Source organism: Nicotiana sylvestris, chromosome 3 (genome assembly GCF_000393655.2).
Source record: "Nicotiana sylvestris chromosome 3, ASM39365v2, whole genome shotgun sequence".
Lineage (NCBI taxonomy): Eukaryota > Viridiplantae > Streptophyta > Magnoliopsida > Solanales > Solanaceae > Nicotiana > Nicotiana sylvestris.
In genome coordinates, this window is record NC_091059.1 from 15,653,543 (window position 1) to 15,668,804 (window position 15,262).

A 15,262-nucleotide genomic window follows, 5' to 3' on the forward strand; every position below is an offset into this window, starting at 1 on the left:
ACAGGCCATAAAGAAAATCATCACATCGGGGCAGAAAATTTTCTCATTATGAAAATTTTCTTGAAGGCAGGTACCCATTTGGGGAAGAAGAAAGATAACACCAGTCTCAAGGGAGCTGATCTTTGAACTAGTGTCATCCCCAAGTTTTAATAAAGGAAGCTGAATCCCCAACGGACCGAACAAAAAGTTTGAAAAGGAAAAGGGTCAGTGTCGCTCCCAGCAGGCTTCAGAAGAGTGGAGCACCAATTTTGAAGGAATGAAAATCCTCCAGCAGTGTTATCCTTAACAGCGTTATCCCCAGCTCAGAACATTTTATCCCCCGATAGGTAAGTAAATAATTCCTCAGCAGTGTTATCCCCAACATGTTTTGAGGTAGGACATTTTCAACTTTAAGGATATGTCGGGTTCATCCGCCCTCGAATAGGATATATCGGGTTCATCCGCCCTCGAATAGGATATGTCGGGTTCGTCCGCCCTCGAATAGGATATGTCGGGTTCGTCCGCCCTCGAATAGGATATGCCGGGTTCATCCGCCCTCGAATAGGATATGTCGGGTTCATCCACCCTCGAATAGGATATGTCGGGTTCATCCGCCCTCGAATAGGATATTCGGGTTCATCCGCCCTCGAATAGGATATGTCGGGTTCATCCGCCCTCGAATAGGATATGTCGGGTTCATCCGCCCTCAAATAGGATATGTCGGGTTCATCCGCCCTCAAATAGGATATGTTGGGTTCGTCCGCCCTCAAATAGGATATGTTGGGTTCGTCCACCCTCAAATAGGATATGTCGGGTTCATCCGCCCTCGAATAGGATATGTTGGGTTCATCCGCCCTCGAATAGGATTTTATTTTCAAAGTTGTTGTTGAAGACAGGCGCCCACCTGAATAACGAGAGGAATACTTTTTTGTCTGTTCATTTCATATTAGGCGCCCACCTGTATAACGAGAGGAATACTTTTCAGTCTTTACATTTCATGTCAGGCGCCCACCTGTATAACGAGAGGAATACTTTTGAGTCTAATACTTCAGATTTTGAAATCAGTAACCCCATCGGAAGGCAGAAGGTTATAATAGGAGACGCACTTCCTAAGTTTAGTTTCAACCATAGGAGAGGCATTTCCTCCTAAGTTTGTTTTAGTTTCACCCATAGGAGATGCATTTCCTCCTAAGTTTGTTTTACTTTCACCCATAGGAGATGCATTTCCTCCTAAGTTTGTTTTTTACCCATAGGAGATATATTTCCTCCTAAGTTTGTCTTTACCCATAGGAGATGTATTTCCTCCTAAAGCTTATTTTTACCAATAGGAGACGCACTTCCTAAGTTTAGTTTCACCCATAGGAGAGGCATTTCCTCCTAAGTTTAGTTTCAACCAATAGGAGACGCACTTCCTAAGTTAAGTTTCACCAATAGGAGACGCACTTCCTAAGTTAAGTTTCACCAATAGGAGACGCACTTCCTAAGTAAGTTTCACCAAGAGGAGACGCACTTCCTAAGAATAATTTCACCAATAGGAGACGCACTTCCTAAGTAAGTTTCACCAAGAGAAGACGCACTTCCTAAGAATAATTTCACCAATAGGAGACGCACTTCCTAAGAAAGTTTCACCAAGAGGAGACGCACTTCCTAAGAATAGTTTCACCAATAGGAGACGCACTTCCTAAGTAAGTTTCACCAAGAGGAGACGCACTTCCTAATATAAGTTTCACCAGTAGGAGACGCACTTCCTAAGTTAATTTCACCAAAAGGAGACGCACTTCCTAAGAATAGTTTCACCAATAGGAGACGCACTTCCTAAGTTTATTTCACCAATATGAGACGCACTTCCTAAGTATAGTTGTACCCATAGGAGACGAACTTCCTAAGTAAGTTTTACCAATAGGAGACGCACTTCCTAAGAATAGTTTTTCCCAATAGGAGACGCACTTCCTAAGTTTATTGTACCCAATAGGAGACGCACTTCCTAAGTTTACTTTTACCCCATAGGAGACGCACTTCCTAAGTTTAGTTTTGCCCATAGGAGACGCACTTCTTAAGTGTACTTTTTACCCCATAGGAGACGCACTCCCTAAATTATTTTCATTCATAGGAGACGCACTTCCTAGTTCAAAATCATTAAGGTTTCACCCATAGGAGACGCACTTCCTAAGACTATTTTACCCCTAGGAGACGCACTTCCTAAGTTTAATTTCATGCATAGGAAACGCACTTCCTGAATTAAGTTTTCATTATTAGGAGACGCACTTCCTAGTCTGGTTCGCTCAGGTTATACTTTTGCTTTAGGAGACGCACTTCCTAGTCTGGTTCATTTAAGATTTCATTCGTAGGAGACGCACTTCCAGAATTGAGATTTCACCCTTAGGAGATGCACTTCCTAGTTCGATTCATTTTAAGTTCGACCATAGGAGACACAATTCCTAGTCCAGTTTTTTGAAGTTTACCCGTAGGAGACGCACTTCCTAATCAAGGTCTTTCAAGTTTTTTTAGGAGACGCACTTCCTAAATCGAGATTTTATTCATAGGAGACGCACTTCCTAGTTCTAGTCACTAAAGTTTTCACCCTTAGGAGACGCATTTCCTAGTTTAGTTCATTCCGATTCAACCATAGGAGACACACTTCCTAGTTTGAGTCATTGAGGTTTTATTTTAGCAGACACATTTGCTAGCAAGAGTTTTTGGTTTTACTCGTAGGAGATGCACATCCTAGTCTAGTCTTTAGTTTACTCTCATCATTGCATCAGTAGTGTAAATGAGTTACAATTTTGCTAACGACTCACAAATCTTCCCAGTACAAACTGGGTTAGGAAATTTTGTTTGTTTTGTTTGTTTTGGTTGTCAGGGACCCGCCCGTAGAACGGAGGTTGTTGTATGTCGAAGATCGAAGAAGTCAGGAGTCTGCCTGTAGAATAGAGGAACATTTTTCAAGATCAAGCAGTGACCCACTGGAAAGCAGAAGGTTACAACAGAAATCCCCAGCATTCAATCCAAGTTAGAAATAGTAGAAGCTCGCCTCAAGAATGCGAGTCAACAGTCTGGGATGATCAACAGAAGCTGGTCACAAAAACAAAAACAAGAAAAAAAAAAGAACAAGCATAGAAAAAAAAAAGAATCCAAAGTACGGAAGTGGAGAACAGATGTGGTCTGCTCGAGAACTAGCACCTACAACTAGCAAGTCAAGGTTCAAATCCAAAGTCTGTATGAAGCACCATTCAAGACTCAAGATCAAGTTTCAGAAGACTTATAGATAGGAGTCCTTGTAACTACTAGCTGATAGGCTTAGTTAGTCTTTTTCATTTTTATTTTGATGTAATGACAGGACCGCGGACCGGAACCTCAACGGAATGGCACCTCGATCGGCTCTTCACCTCGGTACACTCTACCATCTCTCTCATTTTCGAACTACACGTGGCTTGATTCCTGTATAACCAAGGATATGTAGGCAGCTCAGATACCAGGGCTCGGTCACATTCCATTCCTTTCCTTAGTGTAGTCCCTCCAAATAATGGTCGGGTCAAAAACATATCTAGTCGTTCTTTGTCGGAAAACTCTTCGTGTTTCCAGTCAAAGAGGGCAGCTGTAGACGCGTGATTTTTGACCCTCCCCGAGAATTTTCACATTTTTAGCGTGAATATTTTAATTTAGGTCTAATATAGCTATTTTGACTATTCTTACTTTATTTCGTCGCAAAAGGAAAAAAAATTACAAATATATATATATATAAATTTTAGTTTATGTATTTCTCATAAACTTGAAAAATACAAAAATTGTACTTTATTTTTGTACTTTATATAATTTCGAAAATTACCAAAAATATAGTTCTATTAATGTTTTATAGTCATTTTAATTTTTGAAAAAATACAAAAATATTACTTTATATTTTTTCTTTATATAAAAACGAAAATTACAAAAAAATAGTTTTATTAATATTTTGTAACTATTTTAATCTTGAAAAAATATTTAAAAAAAAAGATATAGTTTTGTTTTAAATATTAGTCTTCTGGTAGTTATTTTGCTTACATAGGAGTAGTTGAGCAACGTCGTGTTCTTAATCTCGGGTCCGGGCAAAAGAATAATATTTGGGTTTAAACCACCCGTTTTTAGGACTAATTTTCGGGCTTAGCCTATAATAATCCGAGTCTACCACACATGGGGGACACGCGTGGGGAACACGGACGGAACCCCATACATGGGGAACCCCACCACGCATGGGGGACACAAATCTTGGACCCCTACACACGTGGGGTCCATTTTTCTTGGCAAGAGCTACAAATGCACGGGCAAACACAGGAGGAAGGAGGGACAGATTTTAAAAACAAGGTGCACTATTCACCTTCTTAAAAAATAGAAGAACAAAGAGAAATACCGTACTGTCCAAACCAACGCCGGAAAACAGGACCCCCCTCCTCCTCCTAGCCCCATCACCCCGTCATCACGCACCAGCCCCTCCGCGTTCGTCGTCACTACCCACACGACCACTCCTTCTCCTCCAAGCTCCATCACAACCGGAGGAACGAAAAACCCTCAACCCTAACCCAAAACCACCACCAAAACCACCATCCACCACGAACCAGTAGCGGCGTCGTCGCCTAAACACCACGTCCAAACACCACCACCAAACGGACCCTTCCACCTCCAACAACCACCCGTCAGCAGACCCCCCCTCCCCTCGTCGTCACCTTCCAGTCGACAACCAATCCACCAGCGAACACCACCGAAAAAATCCAGCAGTTTCGCCATCTCCCTTCGAGCAGTGCCGGTGACTGCGTTGCTGCATCGCTACCAGCTACCTCACCCGTCACTACCCACTCCCTCACGTCCAAAACGCCACCAGCTCCCTCCATCCCGTCCAGCTTTCCCAACTCCCCGTCGTCAAAAACCACCAGTCGACAACCAGTCCACCAAACCTCCGGCTCAACCTCACGTCAGTCATCGTCCAAATAACCCACAGCCCATCAAGGTCGTCGAGAGAGAGAAGGTGAGCGTCGAGGTCGTTGACAATCTTGGTTCGAGTTTTGTTTCCGTTGAGGTCGTCGTTGTTCGTCGAGGTCCGTTACGTTGAGGAAAAAGTAAGGTCCGCTTCTAATCCTTCTCTTGTCATCTTATTCTCCTTAAATTGATGAATGGTAGTTGAATAAAGTTATTTTCTTATAAATGTTGTTACTGTATTCAAATGCATCTTACTTGTAGTTTGTTGTGATGGATGTTCAATATGGTTTAATTCTTAACTATTAGGACAGTCAAGTATTAAGAATTGTTGGTGCAGGCAAGAAAAATCACTCATATTATAGTTATATTTTTGGTAAATAATCTGTTTAAGGCATGCATTTTGGGTATGTGATGATGATTCGAATAAATTAATTTCCGTTTCTGTTTAGTTGTGATTTGTAAAGTAACTTGTAGGGAAGAAAATTTTGAAAGATTTTTATTTACGTTATGTCTTTTGGTTTTAACAATTAAGTCGTACATTCCCTTTACAAAAATTTCCATAACTCATGGCCCTTAATTAAATTTCAACTCTTTAGAAATCGAAGTGTGCCATTGGTTGGATTTTCCGTAGCCCTCGCAAAGTGGAAAAATGTAGCTGCCTTAGGTTTGCCTTTGTAAATAATAAATAAGACGAGCTTCGACAAACAAAAATACAAGTTGCGGGGCCCTCTAAATGTATATATTAAATACTTGGAATTCGGGACATGTCGTTTAGCGAATTTCACGGCCTTTCCCAAAATAACAATACGCTAGTTGCTTTAGGCGCGTATTTAATAATGTTATCTTCCTAAACTCGGGTGCACATTTAGGTGACCCAAATCCCAATCTCAACAGAGTTGAAACGTAGCTCTAGCCACGGGTACATTGATTGTAACGTGGTTCGAGGTGTGTTTTCCACGACGTTGCAATTCTCGTAAAATAATAACAATAATTAAGAAAGCGGTAAAAAGATAAAATTTTGCACATAAGTTCATATTTGTATAAAATCAGATAATCAAGCCGAATATAACAGTTGAGCGACCGTGCTAGAACCACGGAACTCGGGAATGCCTAACACCTTCTCCCGGGTTAACAGAATTCCTTATTCGGATTTCTAGTACGCAGACTGTAATATGGAGTCATTCTTTTCCTCGATTCGGGATTAAAATTGGTGACTTGGGACACTCTAAATCTCCCAAGTGGTGACTCTGAAATAAATAAACAAATCCCGTTTCGATTGTCCTTTAATTGGAAAAAACTCCCTTGTACCCTCTCGGGTACGTAAAAAGGAGGTGTGACAATTGGAACCGTAACTCAAGAGGGATACTCAACAAGAAGGCCACCATACTCCAATTGTCAATATTATAGCCATTGGAAAGAAAGAATGAAGGCTTATGTCCAATCAATAGATTCTCGAGCCTGGCTAGTTATTCAGAATAGACCAGGACTTATTCCAAACAACAGTGATGGAAAGAAGCTTGTAAAAAGGGCATCCATATTTGACTACACAAAAGAACAGTTGGATATTATACAAACAAATGCTAGAGCAATCAACATTCTCTATTGTGCGATTAGTGAAGAAGAATATAAGAGAATATCCACCTGTGAGACTGCTAAAGTATATGGGACAGATTGGAAAATATCCACGGGGACGCCAATAGAGTTAAGGAAATTGAATCCACATCAACTCTTGAAGAATCAGAAAATAGTAAAGATCAAGAAGACTTGGTTGTGATACCCAGGACAAGAAAAAGGAAGAGTAGAAAGAAGCAGAACAGAAAATCTCAATCCGTCCAGAATCATCAAAAGAATCAGAAGAATGAGGTTCAACAACAAGAGAATATATGTTGCTACAAATGTGGTAAACCTGGACATATGAAATTAAAATGTCCCATCATCAAGAAGAAAAATCATAGAATCTCAACTTGGAGCGACGAGGATGATCAAGAAGAAATGATAAACATATGTCTCAAGAAAAAAGAAGAAACTGACGAGGCGTGCTTTAATGCTATTCTGGATTGTGATCTCAAGAAAAATAATCACAAATCTTGGAGCGACGAGGATGAATATGAAGAAGAAAACAATCACAAAAAAACGGAGAATCAATATTTCATGGCAATGGGAGAAATTAACAAGGTATGCCCCACTCCTATTACGTATTGCGATAAATGTGATGAATTGCAGGATGATATCGAATTGGTTCTCAATGGCTATAAGAAAGTTCTAAATGAATATAATAAGTTGAGGAAGGATAAAAAGAATTGGGAGATCTAACTTGAAGAATATAAGAAGCTGACGCATGAGAAGAAAGATTGGGAGATCCAACTTGAAGAATATAACAAGTTGAGAAATGAAAAGAAATAGTGAGATACTCAGCTTAAAGAATATCTGGTGGAGAACAACTTACTACAAGAAGAAAATTTTGAGCTTCGCAAACAAATAAGCAGCTTGCACAAATCCCTCAGTCACTACTTTGATCGATCAAAGTCGTCTCCTTGGATTAACAGCTATAAGTCGACTGAAAAAGGATCTACTGGTAAACGTCCTACTCTGAACAAGTTGACTGAGGAAATCTCCAAGTTAACTTATAAGGCAGCTGCAGGTAAACACTCTTATTCTCATATTACATGCCACTATTGTGGCAATTCTGGATATAAAGTATTTGCATGTAATTATGCCAAAAGTTATGTTAGATAAAAATATGTTTGGTGACCAAAACAGTTACATGCATCTTGAATTATTCAATATACTAACCATGAAGGACCCAAAAAGAGTTGGGTACCAAAAATAAATTAATCTGTTTTGCAGGAATTCTGAGTCCAGCCATAAAAAGGGATAAATGAAATTTGCATAATGGCTGGTCAAAGCACATGCTTAAAAATGCTTCAACATTCATACATACTGTACAAATGATGAAGGAACTATTACATGTGATGGTAAAGCTTAAGTGATTGGTATCACTAAAGGTTATTCAAGTTCCTTTGTATGCTTTATAAGGTGATACATATCTATTAACATTTTTTTGTACAACTACATATTGCTTGAGTCGATTAGCTGCAACATACTACTATTATGTTTGGTGTTAATATTATCCGTGACTTAGAGATTTGAATAAGAACGAATATCTTGCATGAACCATGCCATTTGTATAAGCATTAGGATAAGCAAGTATGCATGCATGTATTCCTTTCATGTAGTTGTGAGCTTAAAATAACTTGTGAAGAGAATTACTTCTTATATTCATTCTTGTAGTGAAAGTTTCAATATTTCATTCATTTTTTAGAAGTTTGTTTAACCTTGATGCCTCGGTAACTTGTGCACATATGGAGATACTCGACCATTCCTAAGACTCAAAAACTTGGAAGGTACATGTATATGTTTCTATTGATGTTTATCTATACTTTTGCTTAGGTTATATTCCTTAATAAGAAAATGATGATTATATATGTAAGTTAAAGTATTTGGTCGATAATTTCTTTGTCATACATGATTCTTCTCTTATTTAGTTTGGTGCCTGAATTGAATGCGGACTTGAAAAGAAAGCATCATTTTTACATAAATTGTCATCATTGGATTATATATGCTTTAATATTTACATTGGATCTTATCTTGAATGAAATTCTATCTGAGCTATGGGAAGGAAGAAAAATCAATTTTTTGGTTATCTTATTTCCTTTGGTTGCAACTGTCTTGGATGGAGAATTACAGTGGATAACTTGAAATAAATTTCTAGTGGCACATATATACTAGTTGAACTAGACAGTCATGAAGAAGCATTAAACGATGAATGCTGGATTCTAATAATACAAGATTTGTTGAGTGAAGCTAAAAAAATCAACAGTATGAAAATCCAGTACCAAGCAAATGAGCTGCAATCATGGATATCTAAAGCGGATAAGACTGGTAAGGTCGTAAAAATTATTTGTAGCCCAAGGTTTCACAACCAGAAGGTATGGTTCTTCCTTGAAAGTTTTGTTAGAATATCATTTTTCATGTGCTTATTCCAAAGTTTGTAAAGTATTTTTATGGATGTTGAAATATTCTTTAAATGGTTTGAAAACTGCATAACATTATTCTCTAGCCTCTCTTTGGAATTGAAAGTTTTTTTAATCACTATCATGTGACTAAGACCAGTTACCATTTGAAACAAATTCATGTTTATCATCTGACGATTATTCTTTCCAAAGATGTATTTACAAGAGCATATTTTTTGTAATACTAACCGAAAGCATGTCAAGCATTTTTAAGCCTCTAATAGATGATCGAGTTGGAAATGAGTATAATGGAGAATTTACCTTATCTTCAAATTCCAAATAATGCGAAGCAAGGAGAAAATTGGTAAGTCCAACGATCGATTAAAGTATCAAAGTATGACCAGCTCTCTATTGCATCTTTATGATAAATATTTTGGTATACCTGATCCCATAATATTTCTTTATAGTGCCACAAAAGATCTTTGGTTGATTCTAAATCATGGATTACTGTATGCAAGAATTAATTGCTTTGATTTAGTAGAATATTTTCAGATGCAAACCTTGCAGGCAACAAAGTGGAATGAAATAAAAATAGGATGAAGATTTTTTATATCTCATGTCTTGAAAAGGATAACGACTTTCATGAGAATGATCCCATATCCTTCTTTTTGGTGATATAAATATAGGCGGAATACATACGGAGACACCTAAAGTTGGCACCATTTTTCATTTAGACACTTAAACTCGAGCTAATACCTATTGAACACCTAAACTCCATCAAAAGTGTACCAATTAGACACATTTAGCTGACATGAAAAAATGTGTGTTTTCCACTCTCTTTGAGCGCGTCCACTACTAAAAAAAATTAATTCTTTTTTTTCCTGTCGCTTTCTCTTGTTTTTTTCCTTTTACTCTGGTTTTCCTTGAAAAGGACTACCTTGCCGGAAACTTTCACGGTTGGCAGCAAGCCCACATCTTCTCCACCAGAACATCACCACCAAGAAGTTAACTTCCAAAAAATCTCATTTGTTTTCTCCAATCTCCATTCAGTTCCAACAGCATCATAATCAACTGCAATTTTCGTTGCATGATAATAGAAATGTTTGCTTAAACCGGTAAATCAGAAAATTTTGGGTGAGATTTTTAATGTAACCGAAGAATAAGCAAATTAGGACAACTAAGTTGGAAAGCATCGCTAGTGGGTGCAATCGAAGGGCCTTAATTGGTAACAAACAGCATATGAGCTTCACCAGATTTTGTTTTTTTTTCATTAATGGAGTTTCCTTCTAGGTCAGATGTGATTGTACAAAATCTTTTCTATATCAATTATATTCCTCAATTTCTGCTCAAGAATCCCATTTTAACACCGGAGGCAACTGATTTTTAAGGACTTTAAGAAAAATTTACAAAGAAATTGAAAGAAAATAGCGGGAGAGAGAAAAAAGATTTGGTTTGGGGAGGGGTGTTGAGGAAGACGGCTTTTTGTTCTTTTTTTTCCTCGTACTTCTTTTTTCCTTATTATTTGGAATAAAAAATTCACACGTCATTGTCTCATTGGTTGTTTTGCCAGGTCGGCCGTGTGTAAAATGCACGTGTTTCATATTTTGGATGTGTCAGCTAAATATGTCTAATTGGTACACTTTTAAAGGAGTTTAGGTGTTCAATATGTATTAGCCCGTGTTTAAGTGTCTAAATGAAAAATGGTGCCAACTTTAGGTGTCTCCGTATGTATTCCTGACCATTTCTTGACTCTTGTATGCATTAATATGTTGTAATCTTTCTAAGAGTCTTAAGTCTTTGCTCAAATTTCTCTTGAAAGTTTAACATGTTAGGATATCAAAAGTTTCTTAATCTTTTTAAATCATCGAGCGTTTTTCAAGTGACTATGTGCGATTACACTGTCTTATATGCTAAATGATGTTTTGAAAAATCAAGTATTCTGTGAGTTTTTTTAATCTCAGCTAAGCTTTCAATCATGTGAAATGATGTTCTTCTGTGATCTAGAATTCTTTTTGTCTATCTACAACGACAGTTCAATATTTTTTAGCTTTGGGTTAATACTTTGGATATTTTGGTTGGATTAAAAGCTGTTAACTAGCTTAAAATTTTGTTAGATTTTTCTTTCTGCTTACGGCTCTTAAAGGGAATCATTACTACATGTTTTTTTATAATTCCCCAGATGATTATAAGTTATAGTTATACTTTACTAGCATATTCCCTTTATCCTTTTGATGATGCCAAAAGGGGGAGAAAATAATGTGTACAAAAGTTCGAAAAAGGTAGAATGTATGGAGACAGGGGGAGCATGACGAAAGAACGCTTAGAGTATGGGGGAGCCTTTATGTGGCATGACATCTATGCATGAAAGAGAAAGCTCGACATTTCAGGGCAGTAATCTTTACTGTACTTTAATTAAGTCTTTGATTAAATTTTCTTATTTTGTACTCAATGGTTTGCCATCATCAAAAAGGGGGAGATTGTTAGCTTCAAGGTTTCACGTATTAATTTTCATGATAACAAACCAAAATAACTATTAATCAAAAAACATTTACTTGTGGTAATCTTATTCTTGTACAGGAAAGAAAATGCTAGTAAAGATCCAAACAAATATTGGAAAGAGAGTATCATGTGAAGAATCCATCAAGGAAGATTATTTTCAGAGATTTAATCTAGAAGGAATAATATTTGAAAGTGAAATTTCAAATATTGAATGACTTACTACAATATCCGAAGAAGAATCTATGGAAAACTTTTCAACATCTTGAAAGGAAAGTTGCTAAAATCATGGAGAAGATCTTTTATTTTATGGAAGGAAGATACTACATGGAAAAGATACTACAAGACCAAGGAAGAATATATTTTCTATGGAAAGAAAATATATTATGGATGTAGTACAATTTATATTATGAAAAGATATTATTTTCCAAGATCAAGAAAGAAATATTTTCAATATAATGGGAGAAGAATATATTTTCTATGGAAAGAAAATATATTATGGGTATTGTACAATCTATTTTATGGAAAGAGATTTTTTTTCAAGACCTACTAAAGGAACATTTGAAAATTATGGAAGAATGCTTCCTAAAGTTTTGGACAAGATCTACTACGTATGGAATATTCTTACTACAATATTATAGTAAGAAATTATATCTCCAAGATCAAAGGCAGAGAATCACCAAGCTCTTTCAAGGAAGAAAAATTCAATATATACTGGTGCATTTGTTGACAATACTTCAAATGGGAAGATCTCATTTTATGGATACACAATAATATTGTCTATTTCACAAGGAAAGAAATCAAATGAGCTTAAGGCATGGAGTCCAGAATATCAGCAAATTGGAAATATATTTGAGTCCATTAGCAAGACACTCCATCAAGAAGTCACGTTGGTATCTACTCAATCAAAGGAGAAAATCTTTTGATTGAATAAATCAAGGGATCAACAAAACCAAGCTCAACGTCAGAAGCTATTGAAGACTATAAAAACAAGAGCCTGGGAAAGAAGAAAATACGCATCCTTCTATACAATTGTCTATCCAACTACAAGTTCTTTATTCTACTCTTAACAAGCATTGTAATTTACTTTAGTAGATTTACTATGTACCCAAAAGAGAGAAGAGAGAGAGAGAAAAATATTGGAGAGGTAGTGTGTCCTAGAGGTTGTGTCATTGTTCGTTTCTTTGGTGAGCGAGTGAAAACCAAAGGGTCGTTGTTGGTGAGCGAGTAAAAACCAACCCTGTCAGCGTTGGTGGTGATCGCTGAAAATCACAAAGGTTGTACTCAATTCAATTTACGAAAAGATCTAAAAGACAACACTCTTGCAACCCAAGAGGACTGGATTAGGATACCACATTGGTTCCGAACAAGTTTAAAATTCCTGGTGTCATTTACTTTATCGCTCTTATATTATATTATGTTCCTTTATTGTTTATTGTGATTAACACTTGTTTAAATCGAAAGGACTAACAGTTCTGTGCAGGTTGTCTCCGCATAAGTCGACTAGGTCTGAAGAGTAGTCGACTAGAAATTTAAAAAGGTTACAATTCACCCCCCCTATTGTACTTTCAATTGGTATCAGAGTCGGTCTCACATCTTTATTTTTTTTGCTTAACAACAAGTGAGAAAATATCCATGGCAGGTCATCAAATTATTGGAACCGTAATTCAAGAGGGATACTCAACAAGAAGGCCACCATACTTCAATAGTCAATACTATAGCCATTGGAAAGAAAGAATGAAGGCTTATGTCCAATCAATAGATTATCGATCCTGACTAGTTATTCAGAATGGACCATGACTTATTCCGATCAACAGTGATGGAAAGAAGCTTGTAAAAAGGGCATCCATATTTGACTACACAAAAGAACAGTTGGATATTATACAAACAAATGCTAGAGAAATCAACATGCTCTATTGTGCGATTAGTGAAGAAGAATATAAGAGAATATCCACCTGTGAGACTGCTAAAGATATATGGGACAGATTGGAAAATATCCACGGCGACGCCAACAAAGTTAAGGAAATTGAATCCACGTCAACTCTTGAAGAATCAGAAAATGGTGAAGATCGAGAAGACTTGGTCGTGATACCCAGGACGAGAAAAAGGAAGAGTAGAAAGAAGCAGAATAGAAAATCTCAATCCATCCAGAATCATCAAAAGAATCAGAAGAATGAGGTTCAACAACAAGAGAACATATGCTGCTACAAATGTAGTAAACCTAGACATATAAAATTAAAATGTCCCAACATCAAGAAGAAAAATCATAGAATTTTAACTTGGAGCGACGAGGATGATCAAAAAGAAATGACAAACATATGTCTCAAGAAAAAAGAAGAAACTGACGAGGCATGCTTTAATGCTATTCTGGATTGTGATCTCAAGAAAAATAATCACAAATCTTGGAGCTACGAGGATGAATATGAAGAAGAAAATAATCACAAAAGAATAGAGAATAAATGTTTCATGGCAATGGGAGAAATTAACAAGGTATGCCTCCACTCCTATTACGTATTGTGATAAATGTGATGAATTGCAGGATGATATCGAATTGGTTCTCAATGGCTGTAAGAAAGTTCTAAATGAATATAATAAGTTGAGGAAGGAGAAAAAGAATTGGGAGATCCAACTTGAAGAATATAAGAAGCTGACGCATGAGAAGAAAGATTGGGAGATCCAACTTGAAGAATATAACAAGTTGAGAAATGAAAAGAATGATTGAGATACTCAGCTTAAAGAATATCTGGTGGAGAACAACTTACTACAAGAAGAAAATTTTGAGCTTTGCAAACAATTAAGAAGCTTGCACAAATCCCCCAACCACTACTTTGATCGATCAAAGTCGTCTCCTTGGCTTAATAGCTATAAGTCGACTGAAAAAGGATCTACTGGTAAACGTCCTACTCTGAACAAGTTGACTGAGGAAAGCTCCAAGTCAACTAATAAGGCAGCTGCATGTAAACACTCTTATTCTCATTTTAGAAGAATTTCATAAATATGGGTTGAAGTGCATTTCAATGCTATTGATATCTGTTGGGGATTCTGAGTCTGGAAATAGCTCTATGTGGTGATGCTGGTATTGGGAGTGCGATCGGAAGTGGATTTGGAGGTCCGTAGGTCATTTTGGAGTCATTTGGCGAAAGTTAGAAATTTGAAGGTTTTTGAAAAGTTTGACGGAGAGTTGATTTTTTGATATCCGGGTCGGATTCTGATTCCGGAAGTTGAAGTAGGTTCGTAATGTCGAATGTGACTTGTGTGTAAAATTTGAAGTCATTCCGGATTGATTTGGTATGCTTCGGCGCAAAATATAAAAGTTAGAAGATTTAAAAACTCATAATTCGATTCGATGAGCGATTCGTAATTTTGACGTTGTTTGACATAGTTTGAAGCCTCGATTAAGTTTGTATTGTATTTTGGGACATGTTGGTATAATTGGTTAAGGTCCCGAGGGCCTCGGGTAGATTTTGGAAGGTTAATAGAATGGATTTCGGACAAAAGGAGCTGCTGCATTTTTCTGCTGCAAAAGCTGTTTTTGGACAGCAACTTGTGCAATCGCATAACTGACTTTGGGAGCTTATATCTTGCAATCTATAAGGAAATTTTGTAAAACATAAAAGTTGTAGCCCTTGTATCCTAGTTTACATAAAGATAAACCATTTATCATTTGGATATTTGTACAGAAAGTTATAATCGATTGAATGAAGGCTGGTAAAGCTGTTTTGTAATTTCCCCAGAAATTTCTGATGCGAGGAGCCTAATTTGGAAGCTTATATATCGAAATATATAAGGAATCTGCAGATCTGCAAAACATGAAAATTGTAGATCTT

At 37.0% G+C, this 15,262-nt stretch overlaps 1 protein-coding gene across 1 annotated transcript; it reads left to right on the top strand.

Moving 5' to 3' along the window:
• Nucleotides 1-6,349: 6,349 nt before the first annotated feature.
• LOC138887076 (uncharacterized) lies at nt 6,350-14,157 on the top strand. Its single transcript, XM_070168789.1, has 7 exons — nt 6,350-6,483; nt 6,597-7,101; nt 7,150-7,205; nt 7,473-7,567; nt 9,871-10,054; nt 13,253-13,925; nt 13,975-14,157. Exons 1-7 carry the CDS (start codon nt 6,350-6,352, stop codon nt 14,155-14,157), a joined length of 1,830 nt encoding a protein of 609 aa, XP_070024890.1.
• The last annotated feature ends 1,105 nt before the right edge of the window (nt 14,158-15,262 follow it).

Bases quoted from the DNA above. Each gene is read 5' to 3' on its own strand.
- LOC138887076 (XM_070168789.1), top strand. From the start codon at position 6,350: ATGAAGGCTTATGTCCAATCAATAGATTCTCGAGCCTGGCTAGTTATT. The intron at 7,102-7,149 runs GTATGCCCCACT...GATGAATTGCAG, and splicing joins CAATGGGAGAAATTAACAAG to GATGATATCGAATTGGTTCT. The intron at 10,055-13,252 runs GTAAATCAGAAA...TCCGATCAACAG, and splicing joins AGAAATGTTTGCTTAAACCG to TGATGGAAAGAAGCTTGTAA.